Raw genomic sequence first — 17,707 nt, 5'->3', positions numbered from 1 at the left:
CAAGATTGAGTAACTTAAACCAAGACAAGGACGTCATGTTAGGAAAATGAAATGTCACTTTTATGGAGATATGGAAGTCAGCAGGATCCTCAAAATATTACTTTCATGGAGTTATGGAAGTTGCAAATATTTTTAGAATATTTCCCAATAGGTTTATGGAAAATGGCGAATGCCCTAATCCGACTAGGTTAACCTAATAGACTCCTACTATATAAGAGGAGCTCGTGTGTACTCTTTCTCTTTTGTCCAAGAAAATACCTACCTTGGTTTGTGAGCTTTGGTTGTGAGAGAAAGAGAGGTTCTATATTCTTTGTACTTGAGATTATAGTGGATTGCCTCTTGTCAGGCTCCAGTGGACGTAAACCATTATAGGTGAACCACTGGGTAAACAATTTCTTGTGTTCATCTTCTATCTTTTTCGCATTCTTCTTCATATCTCTATTATTCTACAAACTCAATTTTTTTACTTACGTCGTCGAGTTTGTCAGAGAGTGTATCAACGAGTTTGTGTGTTTGATTCTAGTTCTTGAGTCAACCAGTTTCGTCGTTGTGGTTCAACAATAATAGATCCATTTAAATTATTATATATATACACACATGTAAACAAAAAGCAAGAAGTCCACTTGAACATAGAACGAAAGAGAATGATACTCTTCAACAAATCGTCAGAGGAAAAGCATTAAAGTATACACATAACACAAATACACAATACAAGATAAACAATTATATACAGCTTTTTGCACGCCGTCCAACATAAGAAAATAGCACTAGGCACTCGAGGAATGTTCTCGTTGTCACATTCATGCAAAAAAAGCAGTGATTTTTTTTAAAAAAGTAATTAAAATATTTGAATATCAGGTAGGTGACTCTTGTATCTACTAAAAGGGTCCAAAAGAATCTAACGGGGCCAGAACACTGAAGGGCTCCACTGTCCCATGGTAGTCAGTCCTTGATGAGTAATGTCTTTACGTAATTTAAGTAAGACCCATGTTCGAAACCACGCTAGGCGTGAGTCGGACGGTCGGTCAATGCCTAGTGATTTATCAATAACTCGGAGATTATACGGAGATTTATCGGAGAGTAATTTTAATTATTATTTTAAGTTTTTACTAAATATATATACGAACTTAGATGAATAACAAAGAAAGTAATGTGTCTGTTAGTAAATGAGCTTGAATTTGCTCATTCAACGTCGAGTTTGAAACCCAATTAACGTGTTTTAATTATTTTTATATGTTTCTTAAACGAGTGGCATAACTGTAATTTTATCATCTTCTTCTACGCATTTTGTTAAGGGTTTCTGCAACTAGTTTTCCGCTATCAACGCATATCTTTATCAAAATCCACAAATTTTATAAACTTTTCTTGTTGTTTATGCATCAAATTCATGGATCTGTCATCTAACATGAGATTTAAAACATTTGAAACTTCAAAAGGATGAACTTTTTGATGAATCCGATTTCTGGGCCGCTTATGATGAAATCGCCACAATGGACCTCCGCCGAGCGCTCCGGCGCAGTTTAATCGGACAACTCGGCCGCGTTTTAGAACCTGGCGTAAGACCATCCGCCATGGTTTCAACACCCTCTTCACATTGAACACTTTCTTTTTCTCTTTTTAAAATTTCACATCATCTTTTCTCTTTTTCATCTCATTTATTCAACACCCACTTCAATTCAAAGTGGAAGAAGTCGTTCGGGTACATCCTCTTCATCATCTCCATCATCTGCTCGTTTAGCCTCTTTTGTGTCTCATAGCCCGCCTGTTGAGCTGCCATCTGGGTCTCCAACGCAGATATCCGATCATCCTTGTCCTTCAGCTGAGCCGTAAGAACTTCTGGATCAATATATGGCGGTGGTGCAGAAGAAGGAGCAGCCGACCGGGAGCGACGACCCAAACCGACCAAACGTCCCTTCTTCTTTGGAATCGACTGAAATATAAATAGCCAAATTTAAATAATATAAATTGATGATAAAATAAAAATCAAGAAATAAATAAATTGAACTTTAAAAAAAAGAACATACCGATTCAACGATTTCGTTGATTCGAAACCGGGACAAGTTGGTCGAAGCCGTCGAACCGTCATCCTCGGTTTGAAGCTGAAACACTTCGTCTACCACCTGAGTTTGGACCAGGTCGACCACGTCCCTCACAAGACCGTCATCAATCTGGCCGGTCTTCTTGTTGGTATACGCCCTCCTCATTAGGGCGAGATCATCAACCGGCTCGCCATCATTTTCTTCCGCCTTGAAAAAAAACATAAATTAAAGAAACATTAGAAATTAGAAGAAATGCACAATAAATTAAAATTCTGAAACTCAAATAATTGAAGAAAAAGCGGTTGAACTTACCATGCGATCTCCCAGAGTGGCAATAGATTGAGCACCCAAGTTATGCTTGTAGATGCCCTTCCCTTTACGGTCGCACCCATGATAGCCTTCCATGCGTTGTACATCCAGACAACATACCATATGCTGGAAAATCACTTATTGTCCACATTAGTACTGCCCGCATTTGAAAGTTTTCTTTACACGAAACATCGTATGTTTCAGCACCTTGAACCCATAGTTGTTGTAACTCATATAATATGGCTGAAGAAACACATCAAGTGACCTCTTAGGATGCTCTGGTCCGGGAACGAGAATCGAGAGAAACAAAAACTCTCGTCGCAAGCACAAATTTGGGGGTAGGTTGTATGGTGTAAGAATGACGGGCCATAGAGAATATTGTCTTCCACTCTTGCCAAACGGACTGAAACCATCAGTACATAATCCAAGGTAGACATTTCTTCTCTCATACGCAAAATCGGGATACTTTGATTGGAAATGCTTCCACGCTTTTGCATCTGAAGGATGTCTGATCTCACCATCTGTTGAGTGCTCCGCATGCCATCTCATTGGTTGCGCTGTGCGTTCAGACAGATACAACCTCTGCAACCTTTCCGTCAAAGGCAAATACCACATCCTTTTATATGGCACTGGAACTCTTCCACTCGTATCTTTATAACGAGGCTTTTCACAAAATTTGCATGTAACCCGCTGTTCATCCGCCCTCCAATAAATCATGCAGTTGTCGCTGCATACATCTATTACCTGATACGATAAACCAAGACCAGCTACGAGTTTCTGAACCTCGTAGTATAAACCAGGAGCTACATTATCCTCGGGTAGAATACCTTTTACAAAATCAGCAATCGCATCCACACAGTCTTCAGCCAAATTATAATTGGTTTTAATGCCCATCAATCTTGTAGCAGATGATAAAGCTGAATGACCATCTCTGCAACCTTCGTACAATGGTTGCTTTCCAGCATCCAACATATCATAAAATCTCTTAGCTTGTGCATTGGGTAAATCTTCCCCTCTAAAATGATCATTTACCATCTGCTCAGTACCTACGCCATAATCTACATCCGTTCTAATTGGTTCTTCTAATCTAACCGCTGGCTGAGGTTCGCTAGTACTACCATGTTCATAATCAGTTTCCCCATGATGATACCAAATTTTGTAACTTCGTGTAAACCCACTCAAATATAGATGAGTCCAAACATCCCACTCTTTAATAACATTTCTATTTTTACAATTAGAGCAAGAACATCTTAACATACATGTTTTTGCTTCCGGTTGTCGGTGAACTAACCCCATGAATTCGGTTATACCTCGTTGGTATTCTTCCGTAAGCAATCTCGTGTTCGGATCCAAATGAGGTCGATCGATCCAAGAACGAAAATAATTTGAAGAAGACATGTTTTTTATGAATCAAATTCGTGTGTAAAGAGAGAGGATGAAGATATGGAGTGAATGAAGAGGAAGAGGGGTGCTTGTATTTATAGTTGAAATCCTGCCGACAGACCGAGGAAATTCCGACGGAATTCCGACGGAAAAGGCTAGTTCGTCGAAATTTCCTCGGAATTTTTAAAATCCCCCAACGGCTCTCTAACGGCTATAATATATCCTCGGAATTCATCGGTTTTTTCCGAGGATTACATTTTTTCTCGGTATTCCATAAGAATATTTTGACGGATTGATATTTCCTAGGAATTCCGTCGGTATATTCCGAAGAAATTCCGAGGAAACCAAATTTTGTGTTTCCTCGGAATATCCTCGGAAATTCCTCGGGATATTCCGAGGATTTCATTTTCCGTCGAAATGTCCGTCAGAATACCGCTGTTTTCTTGTAGTGACAAGATATTGTTTTTTTTTTTTTTTGATAATCCAGGGGTTCCCTACTTACGTAGGTCATTCCCCTGAGCCCGGTTAGGCAGCGGTCCACTTCACCCGGGAGGGCTTTACCTGGGCTGGGGACAAGGCCCAACATCCAGTACCGTATTTGGTGACAGAATGGGCAGTTCGCCTCCGCCTGGCGTCGAACCCGTGAGCATGACAATTGGTCCACAGGATCCTTACCAAGTGAACTACCTCGTCCCGTCAAGATATTGTTTAGTGAACGAAACAATATATTGTTAACGTACACTATTGTGTTCATGAATGAATACACATGCATTACAATCAAGTGATCAACTTTTTTTTTTCTGATATAAGAGGCAGATACTCATACATAAAATAGAGTTTCGACTTTAGACCTAATAGTATAAAAAATGAGTGGAAGTAGTCAAACTTACTAATATGGAAATCAACAGAAGACAGAAGTCAAAGACAGACAGAAGAAGCAACCCAGTTGTTTCTCTCCTCTTCTTCCTTCCAATCAAATCACTCAAAAGTTGTTTTTTTGAAACCTGTTTTGCGGTATGTCACACATACATTTGGTATCTGTTAAGCCGGTGGCTTCACAGCATAATGTAAAACACAAATGGAAATAATATTCAAAAGTCAGATATTTGATGACTACTGATACCTACCCCGAGAGAGTTGTGGAAAGAATGTATCCGCGCGGAAGGAGGCAAATCACAAACTTAAGCCGGACTTGTCTGAGTTCCAAAGTTTTAGTTTTATTTTACTATGACATAATGCCATCTTCGTTTGTACGTCTGAAAGATGCATTCAGATGGTCTATTTAGATGTTTTATCTAGATGTTTCATTTGGATGTTGTTCGTTTCTGTATTTCGTCTATGTATCCAAATGAATCATCTGAATGCAATTATGTTCGTTTGCTTTCATCTTTTAACTTGCATCTGCATCCAAGTGGACTTGTTAATAAATGACTAAAATATATTTGTTTTTACATTTTTAGCGGGAAAATAACATTTTTACGGTTTTGGCGGGAAAATATGTTTTTGTGGTTTTGATGAGAAAAAGTGTTTTATGTTTTTGGCGAAAAAATGCGTTTTTACAATTTTGGTAGAAATTTGTGTTTTACGATTTTGGGGGAACTGTCTTTTCGCGGCTCTGGCGAAAAATGCGTTTTTGCGGGAAAATGCGTTTTTACGGATTTGGGGAGAAAATTGGCGCAATTGCAGTTTTGGCGGGAAATTGTATCTATAAACAAATTAGGATTTTTTGGTTTGAAAAAATATTTTTGTTTTAAAAAAGTTATTTTTATCATTTATCATTTTGGACTGAACCAAATGCACCTGAATCCAGATGCACCATCAAGATTCACCCTCGTTTGGGTGAGAATGTGAGATTAATTTTTGAAAATTCAGCTGGATAATATATCTAGGCGTAACATTTTAACGTACCAAACTAACATCTATCTGCATCTTATGGATTACGGGGTGAACAAACGAAAAGCACCAATATCAAAAGTAGAAATGTTCAAGAAAAAACGTAACTACATATGTGGTGGTGGTCCCCCTTTTTGTGGCCATATAAAAACTATTTTAAAATATTGACTTAACCTTTGTGGTGGTTGGTCTTTGTTTATAATAATTTGACTATATGTTGAAGACATTTGGCTTACATTATTGATCTTCTCTGTCTATGGGGATTATTAATCCGAAGAACTCGGAGAAATAGATAGAGAGAGAGAAAAGACTTTTACGTCGCCGGCTTCCGTCCCCTAGTCTTTTAGGGTTTAGGTTTTCCGTTTGTTGTTTTTTTTATTTCTGGGTTTAGTTGTGGTTTTGAGTTGTTTCTGGTCGCGTCGGAGGAGAGGAAGATCCCTGACGGAAAGAGTGAGGTTGCATGCGAAGCTTTGGGCGGCTGCGGTGAACGGGGGTGGATGAGATCTCGCCACGGCGATTGATTCTCTCCGGTATTAGAGTCCCATAAGCTCTTTACGGTGAAGAGGTTCGGAACGACGGAGTTCCGGTGTGGCCGGTTTGATCCGAAGGTTGGATCTCCGGTAAGGACGAGAAGCGGGTGTGATGCGATGATCTCGCGACACGTGACTCTCGACGTCGAGGATGTTAACACGTGTCCACGCGACAAAAAGACTGATCTGCGAGGCGGCCGCGTTTCGCTCCCGTGTAGTGTCTAGGGTTTCTCAAGTTGGGCCGCTGGAAATGGGCCCAATTGTGTAACGAATTTTAGCCCGGTAGGTTTAGTGGGCTTATATTATAATCTGTTTCTGGGCTGGGCCCTTGGGCCCGTTTCTATAAATTAAAAAACTATTGACGGAAAAAAAAAAAAAAAAAGACTTTTAAAAGAGAAACATTTGGATTCTTTCTTGTGTAGTGAGATTGGCCAAACCCCTAGTAGATACAAACCTTGAGGTACTATTCACTCATAAAGCATTAGAGAAACACAGGGAATCTTGACATTGAGATCTTGATCCCCATCCTGATAATAAGTTGATATTGACAAACCAAGTCGAAACGCAATATATTTTTTTATTGACAACTTGTTCCACAGGACTACATATAAAAAGACCGGAGCCTATTACGTGTCCATGTACAAGGTTGACTAACTGTTAAAGTTTGGAGATGGAGATATATATAGAGAATTGGTCAGAGCACAAGTAAAATCTCGACATCCTCCTCTCTTGTCCAAGTTTTCAAGTAATTTTTTCTGTATCTCTCTTCACCTTCACCTGATCTTCTTCATTTTCTTATTTCCTTTTTTTTTTTCCATTCAGATTGTCCCAACCAGCAGCAGTAAGTATAAAATGGTGTTCTGTGGGCTCTTCTCTCCTCTTATGAATTGCATCAAACCAAATTCTATCAACAAGAACACTTCCCTGGTCCGAACAGATATGAGTTCCAAATACTCATCAGACCTCAAGTACTACACATCCGCTTGCCAACAAGACTCCGACCTCAAAACCTTTGATTCCTCCCTTCACAAGCGAACAAATAGTGTCATGAAGTTGCTCGCTGATCAGGCCAAGTCCCAGTCTATATCCCAAGGCTCACTCATAGTCATGGAGGTCTACGAGTTTATGCTCGACCTCAACCGAGACGTAGTAAAGGAGATCATCGAAAGCAGAGAAGACGTCAGGAACAACAAAGACCTGACTTCTTTGGTCGATGTCTACTTCAAAAACACCTCCAAGACCTTAGACTTCTGCAACACCGTCCAGAACTGCGTCAAGATAGCAGAGAACAGCCGCCTTATCATCCGATACGCGGTGAAGCAGTTCGAGGCAGAATCCGAGGACGCGAAGAGGAACAAGTACGCGAAAACCTTGGAGGAGCTGAATAAGTTTAAAGCCGTGGGAGATCCTTTCGACGGAGAGTTGTTGACTCAGTACGAGTCGGTGTGCGAGGAGCAGGATCTGCTTCTTGAGGAATTGGGTAAGCTGAGAGCAAAGCTCGACAAGAAACAGAGGAATCTAAAGACGTGGAGGAGACTTTCAAACGTGGTTTTCATAACTGCGTTCGTCTCCGTTCTTCTCTTATCGGTGGCTGCGGCGGCATTGAGCGCGCCGATAGTGTTGACTGCGGTCGCCGCTGGGTTGACCCCGTCGATCGAGGTTGTCGGAAAATGGAGTAACGAGATGTGGAAGAAGTACGAAAAGGCTGTCAGGGGACAGAGGGAGTTGGTCTCGACGGTGGAGACCGGAGCGAAAGTTAACAGAATAGCGACGGATAGCATAAGACTGGAAGTTGAAAATCTGAGAATAAAGTTGAAATTTATTCTGGAGACTGTTGATTTTGCGGTGGAGAGAGAAGGAGGAGGAGAAGAAGATGAGGAGGCGACGAGACTTGCGATGCAAGAAATCAAGAAGAAAGTAGAAGGGCTTACGGAGAAAATCAAGGAAGTAGGTCAACATACGGATAGGTTCAGCAAAGTCATTTCTTCGGAGAGACGTCTCGTCCTGCAGCACATCCTCAGCTTACCCGCCAACTCCCTCTCATAGAAGGGGTTCTTGCAAAGGATGTGTCATCAAAAGTTGTTGAGCAGGTTGTTCACTTGAAAGGGCTGGTTCAAAAAATAAACATCTGTTGACTTAATATTGTCTACTATAATGATCTTTTAGATTCCATTTTAAAATGTAAATGTTAAGATTTGAAACAAGATTTGTGAGAATGTGTTTTATATTTTTTATTGCTTATACCACTATATATAGTGGTTCATACAAGGTGGAGTCAAAAGGAGAATTGATTACAAAGATACTCTACATAATGACATTGTCAAACTCATAAAGACTAAGGTTGAATGAGTCTTCCATGTGGCTGGATGTAAACCCCCAATGGACTCTAGTCTTGAACTTGTATGGTCTAGGTTATGGACCATCCACTTCATGATTCATAACACTCCCCCTTGAATGCCATAACCATATAGAGTTTGTAACATGTTAATGTTGCCTCATTAAACCTCTCCCGGAAAACCCAAAACCCAATGTGGTAAAAAGGGAAACCAGAGAAAGGAAAAAGAGTACAACACACATTACTCCCCCTGATTTGGACATCACTGAAGGTCCTTGAGTCTACGCGTGTCAATCTTGTTGTGTGAACTTCCTGAATGTGCAAGAGGGAAATGATTTGGTGAAGAGGTCGGCTGAGTTTTCACTAGACCGGATCTGAAGGACGTTGACCTCTCCAGCTTTCTGCAACTCATGGGTAAAGAAGAACTTGGGTAGAATATGTTTGGTTTGGTCACCTTTGATATACCCGTCTTTGAGTTGAGCAATGCAAGCTGCATTATCTTCATATATGATGGTCGGACCCGTTGGGTCGCATATGGACGCATAATGTGGTCCTATACCTTTTGTTCAAAGATGAATTTCGATCTTATAGCTTACCTTTATGATAGCTTATTCATTCATACCACAACTTGGTTGGTTCATGCTGAGAATTCGACCAACCATAAGTATTACCAAAATTTGGCTAATTTGTGGTGATGGTCTATAACCTTTTCTAAGGTTTAATGAATAACCATTTAACCTATCTTAGGCTGGTTAGTATAAAACACAAAGAATTTAAAATTCCTCTATGTACTGATTTGAATTGTTCTTATAGAACTCTTCACTTGTTTACATGTAGTAATTTAATTCAGTCTATGAACAACTTTAGGAAAATGCTGTTCAAGAGAAATTATTTTCTCATCTTTTGATTCTGAGCTCAATACCGTTTGGTAAACCTTTTGGTACCAAAAATATTATCATCATCATCCAGTGAGTCATATATAGCATACTACATCTTTTGAATTTCTTCCAGACATCATATGTAGTGAAATATGTAGTAGTATCCACCACATTGGATTATATATAGACCTTTCCCGGTCTGTCTCACGATTTATCCTTCTTTCAGGATTTATATATTCACTGGGCATCATATGGCGTTTAAATATTCATGGCCAATACATACGCCTTTATATTAAACCCCACGTTTCTTTCATTATTCATTATGAGTACTCTTGTGTGGGTTTATGATCCTCGATACATATCTTTGTATTCATGTGCTACATACTTGCGCATTTTCTATGAATGTATGTGTCGACACACTTATATCTATAAAAATAAATTTGGCTTATCTGCTCTCTCAGGCGTCCACGTCATCCTTCAGATATGGGGTTTTTATGCCACGTGGCAACTCAAAACAAACTTTTTTGTTCTTTTATCTGGGCTTCTAACGTGTTTTTCCTCCGGGCTCAATATCCTATTTGATTGAGAAAATGAAACTCAATTCCCTTTCCTCGATGAAGCCATCTGCGATTAACTTTCTGTAACGCCTTAGCATTAAATCGAGTGCAGCCTCTTCATACGTAATCGAGCAAGGTATCCTACAGATTTGCATAGTTGCAGCGATGAATTATCAAAGGAGATAGTCGCTGATACCGCTACCAGGGAAGAGATCAACGCTCAGACGAGAGATCGACGGTTGAGAAGAAGACGATAAGCAAACCAGAGAGCAGGAGTCTGTTTGAGTTCAAGAGGGTACCTTTGTACGGTGTGGAAGACGACCGGAGATGGAAGATGATGTCTCCACGATACCCAGTTTCCTTCAATCTCCAACGAATTCGTTGAAAGATGATCGTTTCAGTCCTCAATCAACCGCTCATTTCTTCGGTGGCTGCAACGGCCATGGCGGTTCTCAGGTTAAAAAAAAGTAACTGATCGCCTAATTTGATCCGATCATTGCAAAATCTCATAGTTTTGATTGAAAACTTTAGGTTGTGTTGTGTAGGTAGCTAACTATTGCAGAGAAAGAAAGGGCCACATTACTAGGAAATTGTGGACTTTGGGGTCTATACATATACAGATCAGAAACTAATACAACATCAACAAAAATGGAACATCAACGTCTCTTTCACAATGCAACATCAAGCTATCCTATCTTCTCTTACAAAGAGCTCTATACAAAACCTCAAACTCACGAATCAACTCATCAAAGAGCTCTCTAAACAAAAATGGGAGCGTGCGTTTCACGTGAATGTACGAGGGGAGATTCGGCGAAGCTGATACTGTTCGACGGGACTTTACAAGAGTTCTCAACTCCGGTCAAAGTTTGGCAGATCTTGCAGAAATACCCGTCGAGTTTTGTCTGCAACTCAGACGAAATGGATTTCGACGACGCCGTTTCAGCAGTCTCCGGCAACGAAGAGCTCCGACCGGGACAGCTTTACTTCGTTTTACCGCTGACGTGGCTCAATCATCCGCTAAGGGCGGAGGAAATGGCAGCTTTGGCTGTTAAAGCGAGCTCGGCGCTGACCAAGAGCGGGTGAGTCGGTTGGGTTGACGGTGACGGTGACGGCGATAACTCGAAAAACATCGTCGGGGTGAAGACAAACGTCCGAGGCGGAAGATTTACGCGGAACTTAAGCACGATCGTCGAGTAGGGTCGATATTAGTCTTTTAAAAGACGTATAAATTGTAATTAGGGACGTTTGACTTTTTCTTTTTATGGAAAAAAAAAAACAAAGTAGCCATTAGATTTTTTGAGAAATGGGAACGAGGATGAATGATATATCCTGTGATATGATTCCAATATCTTCATACATTGCAGTGCAATGTTCCCGTAGGTTTAATTATTTTTCTCACACGTAAATGTCCGTCTTAATGAATCTCTAAAAGTTATTTATAACAAGCAAATACTATACCTTGATTTTGGTCAAATATACTGGCCCGAACCAACCACAGTTGAATCTAAAATAGTTTTGTAAACTAAGGCGCTTTTGCATTAAGATAAGGATTTAACGTTTTGATAGATATGTTCTGATGGAAGTTGTGGTCCATTTTACTTCCCTTTAGTGCTGCATTTATGACTATACGCTATAGAACATGAAAGTTTCAATTTCTGTGTCGAGACTTGTCTGCAAAGAGCGAGTTAGTTCGGTGGTTAGGATATACATGTGACTTGATTGGAATATGTGAGGCGAAGAAGGCAGGATCCATTGGCCCTATCAGCATTAATGGGCCTTTAAAACAAATAAAAGAAATTAAATAAGGCGTTGAAGCTTAGGATTCGAATATCAACAAAGAATTTGAATGGGCCGTAAACCACACGTGCGGGGTCAACAAGTCGTGTGGAGAGACTCAATAGGAGCTCGGCTGTGCTCAAGCCATTGAGTCAACTGTTTAAAGTTTTTAACCATCTGTTTCAATAATCCTCCTGGGAGTAAGTATAATTGGCCAAAAGCCATATTGGAAGAAAAACATGTATTTACTAGAAAAATTAATTGGCAAATAAAACTAATGAGTTTCCTATCCTTTCCTTCGTGCTAAGTAACTGTGAAGAAACAAGAAGATTTGTCCAATCATCCAGACGAAACAGAACATTATTATAATTAGAAGATGGGGACAATCATAGACAACGATATTTTTATATACACGCTGACACACATTATATGAATGAATAATTTTTCATTTGGCAGCTTCTCTAAGAATAAGATATCTGAATGTAAAGCTGTGAGGGATCCAATCAATGGCCTTGCGTGATTTACTACTACCAGATTGACATCTCTTAAAACATTTTCTCGAAGATTCTGGTATACTCCGGTAAACCATCTCTGTCAAACCCGTTGAACATAAACCGGACTCTTTTGCAAACGTCTCCACAAGCTTTGGCAGTTGGACTTTCTGATTGCGTAAGCTTAGGTTAATTCTTATGTAGTCCTCTTTCGACGTTTCTAGCTCTTGATGGATTCTCTTCGGTGTATATACACGAACCTGTTTCAAAACAAAAACAACAACAATCCAAGAAACAGATACTTCAGCGCTTTTAATTGGCGTTTGATTAATTAAAAAGGGTTTCAAAGATTCTCTGAAAGTGATAAAAAATACCGGAGGATCGGAGTGGCTGCCTGAAGTAAGTGCAAAGTGTAGGAGAGGTTCTGGATGATCGATTGCGTAAGCTAATCTTTCATCTCCTGCTTTGAACTTCTTTGAAGCAAATAGCAGTCTAATCCACTAATAAGAGAATGAAAAGGAAACGCCTTTTAACACTCTAGGTTTGTGCTTTGAAGCTAACATTTAAACTCTCTTAAACTTACCTGTCCAGGATGAGACATTTTGCAACCAAGAATTGAGCTTTGTATTGCTTCCGCGCTAACCGTGTGTCCACCAACGTTATATGCAGCCTTTAAACAAAAAAAAAATGCAAATTAGGAGACATAGAGAAAGGAAAAGGATGGTCCATGCATACGTCTTTCTATGTTACCTTGAGTAGCAGTAGGACTCTCTTCACATTGTTCTGTGGAATCCCATAAGCTAAATAGGCCTATACAGAGATTGTAAAGAAAACTGCCATAAGAGTCACAAAACTGACACTGATTCTTTTGAAGAAAAGAGAGCTTTTTACATGCATCACAAGTGCATTGTGCACGTTTATCCAGAAGGCCAGCTTCTCCTCGTGCTTCAACTTACTTGGATCGACTTCCTCCAATCTACTGATAAGCGACCTGCAAGCGTTTAAACATATCAAGATGCTAAATATTCACAAACAATCAAATTCTACCCTCGTCAAATCTCAAAGCGACTCACTTGAAGTTTTGAAGAAGATCTTCGACCTCACTGGCCTTTTTGGCGTCTCTGTAAATGCAAAGCACTTCAACCATGGATCCGTAAGGTCCACTGAAGTCCTCCTTCTCTCCTTGTGCATTGAAAGAGTTGTCTAAACGTACATCGAACGAGGAGGAGTTGTTGTTTCCCAATCCAGGGCTCGATGTATCGTATTGGTCAGAGGGCGAGAATGCACTCCTTGATGATAAAGACGAATTTGGCGATGAAAGCCCTTCATGTAGTAGTACAGAAGGTGCTGGCTCTGCGAGCTTGCAATATATTTCTGACATACACTTGACCATCCCTTCAGACAACTTGTTGGGCGTCTCTGGAACGTGATCCGAGATTCGAGTGCCTAGATGTTCAGCTAGACTGATAAGATTCTCTCCATTCTGCGCATACAGCGGCTGGGAGTGGCAAGAGCGGGTGGCTTTACTCCAAGACTCTTCTAGAGATGCTTTTCTACTCTCAAATGATGAACGCTGCGAGTGGCTATGGTGAAAACTGGATTCCATTTCGGTTTCCTTTGGTTGATTCTGATCATCATCATCAAGCAAGGGATCTGTTTTCGATGGGGTATCATTATCTTCTTCAGAAAAGCCTAAACGCCTTCTAGGGGTGGTTGTCACAGGAGGAGACTTTGGCCTCTCCTTCTTTGAGTTTGGGGATGCAGAAGAGATTTGCTGGTCAAAGGCTTTTCGATATAATGAAAGAAGATACTGTTCCAAATGTATAACTTCCATCTCCAGAACCGCAATGTCTTTTATCAAATCAATAGCTGGCTGAAAGAAGAAAGGAAAAAAAAAAAACAAGAACGTATCTTTAGATGCACAGAGCTCTTTTCTAAAAGATAATAATACAGTTTTGGGACTGACCTTGGGCATAGGAATGTCGTTTGCTTCAGTCAGCATGTACGAAGAAGCTGTTCGATAGCCTAACGCCTTTTCAAATGCACAACGAACCTTAAACTGATCTTGTAGTCTTGTCTCGAGCTGATCAATCTGTGATTCCAACCCACAGGAATAAGGACATGATTACCAAGTAAAAACAAATTGTACAACACATTTACCTCTTGCTTCAATGAAGTTTCGGTGATTGAATGAGACTGATTAGGCTTGTCTTTGGCTGATTCATTTGAACGACCCATGTCCTAATAAACCAAGTCAGACAAATTCCATAAAACGATAACCTGTCTCAGAAGAGGTTTTATAAAGAAACAGCTTCGGACACTCTTTTTTAAGAGAGTTTAGTTTCTAACAACTTAATACCAGAAAGGAAATTCGTTTTTTTTTTAAAGTACAAGACAAGTAAGAAAGATACAAGGAAGAATAGCGAAGAATTTGTGTAAAGGCAGGCTTTCACAAAAAAGATGCAAAAGGAAAAAAAGCAGCTTGGGGTAGAGAGAGAGAGAGAGAGAAAGATACTTATTAGTCAAAAGAAACATAAAGATAAATCCAACAAGGCAAGAATCATGTCTCAGCGTCTTAGGCTGTTCTTTAACAAATACCAATACACTTTAAAAAAAGGGAAAGAAAGTGATTGTACTCACCAGCTTGATGCGTTGAGAGGCTTCAAAAGAAGTATTGGAAGAAGGTTGATCTCCCTCAGCTCTTTTCTTTTCTGGAAAGCTGGCACTGTGCATAAAGATACTCAAGAGATTTTATTTAACCTTTTGGAAACAGGTTGCATGAATAAAAAACACATACTAAAATACAGAGTTGCTATTCTCTTACCACCACATACACATTTAACAAGAATGTCTTTTAAATCCATTAAGTATCAGAATAAAGTTTTCATTAATTCTTCATCCATTATACTAGCAAATTTAAAAGTTTTAACAGACGCATTATCTTGTTCAGGGCAACAAAAAAAAACTCTAATTTATCTGAATGATCCATAAATCTCAGATTTTCAGTTTTTTTGTGTGACCCATCGCAGCAGCAAGGGATTCAATTAACAGACAAATAGAGACACATTTAGAGCAATTTACAAAGTAGTAGTTGTTAATAACGAACAATAGAGTGGACAGCTTACCTTTTTGAACGCTTGTGGCTTTGAACCATCCTCAAGTCCAACATTCTACTACCTCCACCAACTCCAAATCCCATTTGTTTTTTTTTTAAATTACCACAAAGTAGCTTTCTCCTTATCAGTTCCCAGGAGATGGAGAAAACAAAAGAGTTACAGGAAATGCTTCAAGAGATCGAAGCAGTAACCGCATGGCCTATTAAAAAAACTCCAGCTTTAACTTTTAAACGGAGATAGCCTGAAAAGGTGGGGACTTTTTGTGGAAAAGCCAAGTGAATCTTCTTCACCTGTAAGACACCAACGGATACTATAAAACAACCGAAACTTCTATATCCTTTAGGGATAAAGGAGGAAGCTTTTAAACATTAAAAGGGACAAAATAAGCGTGGGTTGGTTTCAACTGAAGAAGAAAAGTTGGCTATGGCTCATGTTTCAGGGAAATGATGGTGAGAAGAAGAGAGATAGATTCACGTGTCAAAAAAGACAGTCACAAGTGTGTACAAGACCCAACCAAATCGGAAAAAAGAGGGAGCTAGAGATCTACATAGATAGTTTTTTTTTTTTTTCCATCTAGAAATGTATATTAAACAGGGCTAAAGCCCAAAAGTCTTACAAAACCCATACACATTGGACACCCAACAAATCAAACCGGCCCAAAAGCCCACAAACTAGGAAACCCTAGCGCCTAAGACGCTCTGCCGCCTCCGCGCTCCATCTCTGTACGATCTGGTCGGAGCACGAACCAAGGAGGCTCCAATCGAGGAGAAGACTGCTCAGTGAGTGCGACACACAACACAACCGCCTCAACTTGTCCATCTCCGCCACAGCACCGCCGGAACAATCATCAAACTGAAAACGCGTTTCATCGGATCTCGGAAACAGACGAGCCTCCGACGAAACCAACCCCGTTCGACACCCCCCTGTCTTCACGCCGGGAGATTCCATCGATCTATCGAGATCTCCTCGGCCTTTGAACCACTTCAAACCCTAGACAAGTGAATCGCGAACCGGAGAATAAAGACCCCAAACCCTAACTCCACCGACGCTTCATTCAAAAGGATAACTCCCCATCGACGCCTCAAACCGACACCGAGACACCACCCACAAACAACCGGAGCAAAACGAGCCTCCGCCTTCCAAGATAACTAAAGCCGCCCGTTCACCTGAGTAAGGAGCCACGGCGGTAACAAAAGCCGACCGTTCACCTGAGAAAGGAGCCACGGCGGTTACAAGAACCGAACGTCCGCCTCGAGAAAAGCGCAACGCCGGAAACACTAGATCTACTCAAAAAAAAAAGAAAAAGCCTTAGACTAGGAATCAAAAGAACGGAAAACGGAGGGGAACAGGAGGAAACCGGGCCGACGGTGGCATAAGGAGCCCACTCCGTCGGCCGGCCGAATGGGCACGGTGGGGACTTTTTAGAGAATACATAGATAGTTAAAAGTAGACAAAAAGTGACAAAAGTGTTTTGCCTTCAAAGGTAAAGTAAAGTTACTGTGGGGATTATTAAGGTAATCAAACTAAATGAACATAATTATACAAATGTACATGTGTATTAAAGTAATACCCAACTTTTGATATGTGTATTTTGATATTGCCCTATAGACTAGCTGATGGTCATATTCAATATCCATGAGTTTTTAACCACTAAAGAGTAACATAACATAATAATGAAAAGGGAATATTAGTTTAACCAATTTGTGGGTTTCTCTTCTTATATTCTTCGGCTAGTTGGGCAAACAAGTCGGAGTTGATGACCTTCCCTCTCTATCTCCTCCACAATTCTTTCTTAATCACATGGCCCCATTGGCATGAAATTTATATTATTTATCTTACTTAACTATATATCTTAGTATTCTAATTAATAATATGAATAGAGTCCAAGAAAAGTTACCAGATGGAAGCAGCGGCTATAACATAGGAGATGGGTTCAGTCAGACATTTCAACGAACACTTAATCTGCCTGCTGAAAAAAAAACAACTGAAAAGCCAAAGGACATGGTCGAATGCATCCAAAATATCATAAAAGGATTATAGTGGTTGGGGGCAGCAGCAAGGGATAAAAATTCCAAATATAAGTGGCTCAACAGAGTAGAAGAAAGAAGGAAGAAGACATTAGTGAAAAACTGACCTCAAAAGAAATGAAAGTAAAAGGGCTAAAGTTGAACATCACACGTTGGAAGAGGATGATAGCTTTTGTGCTCTTGTTATTTGTCTCTCTCTCTCACTCTTAGTTTTTATGGAGAGAGGGACGGGAAGATTTGTTTGTGTCTGAGAAGTCGGCTTCCTTGTGTCAAAGAATCACACTCTCACCCGAGAAAAAAAAAAAAAGCTTTTTTCCTTTTTGTTAAAAGAAAATTGGGAGGACGTGTGAACGCATAAGTAAAGTTTGTCTTC

The 17,707-nt window shown here is 40.1% G+C and overlaps 3 protein-coding genes across 10 annotated transcripts; 2 read left to right on the top strand and 1 right to left on the bottom strand.

Annotated features, from left to right (window-relative positions):
- Positions 1 to 6,261: 6,261 nt before the first annotated feature.
- LOC106395227 (UPF0496 protein At5g66660-like) lies at positions 6,262 to 8,376 on the top strand. Its single transcript, XM_048762514.1, has 2 exons — positions 6,262 to 6,899; positions 6,977 to 8,376. Exon 2 carries the CDS (start codon positions 7,007 to 7,009, stop codon positions 8,198 to 8,200), a length of 1,194 nt encoding a protein of 397 aa, XP_048618471.1. The 5' UTR covers positions 6,262 to 6,899; positions 6,977 to 7,006; the 3' UTR covers positions 8,201 to 8,376.
- Positions 8,377 to 10,692: 2,316 nt separating this feature from the next.
- On the top strand, positions 10,693 to 11,007 carry LOC106395470. Its single transcript, XM_013835920.3, has one exon. It carries the CDS (start codon positions 10,693 to 10,695, stop codon positions 11,005 to 11,007), a length of 315 nt encoding a protein of 104 aa, XP_013691374.2.
- A 1,007-nt stretch (positions 11,008 to 12,014) lies between these two features.
- On the bottom strand, positions 12,015 to 17,671 carry LOC106390378. Of its 8 annotated transcripts, XM_022707088.2 has the most exons (13): positions 17,442 to 17,670; positions 17,205 to 17,273; positions 17,005 to 17,094; positions 15,317 to 15,597; positions 14,832 to 14,916; positions 14,352 to 14,432; positions 14,158 to 14,283; positions 13,265 to 14,064; positions 13,083 to 13,182; positions 12,942 to 13,001; positions 12,775 to 12,861; positions 12,566 to 12,691; positions 12,015 to 12,451 (listed from the first exon to the last, which is right to left on the bottom strand). In XM_022707088.2, exons 4-13 carry the CDS (start codon positions 15,388 to 15,390, stop codon positions 12,146 to 12,148), a joined length of 1,845 nt encoding a protein of 614 aa, XP_022562809.1. In that variant the 5' UTR covers positions 15,391 to 15,597; positions 17,005 to 17,094; positions 17,205 to 17,273; positions 17,442 to 17,670; the 3' UTR covers positions 12,015 to 12,145. The 8 variants fall into 8 exon arrangements, with proteins under 8 accessions (XP_022562809.1, XP_022562806.1, XP_022562808.1 ...); XM_022707085.2 differs by having other exon boundaries at positions 17,205 to 17,671; XM_022707087.2 differs by lacking the exon at positions 17,005 to 17,094 and having other exon boundaries at positions 17,205 to 17,291.
- Positions 17,672 to 17,707: the final 36 nt, after the last annotated feature.

This window comes from Brassica napus, chromosome C7, assembly GCF_020379485.1.
Source record: "Brassica napus cultivar Da-Ae chromosome C7, Da-Ae, whole genome shotgun sequence".
In the NCBI taxonomy this organism is placed as follows: domain Eukaryota; kingdom Viridiplantae; phylum Streptophyta; class Magnoliopsida; order Brassicales; family Brassicaceae; genus Brassica; species Brassica napus.
The sequence above is the reverse complement of the archived record's forward strand: the minus strand, read 5'-3'. Positions and strand labels throughout refer to the sequence as shown.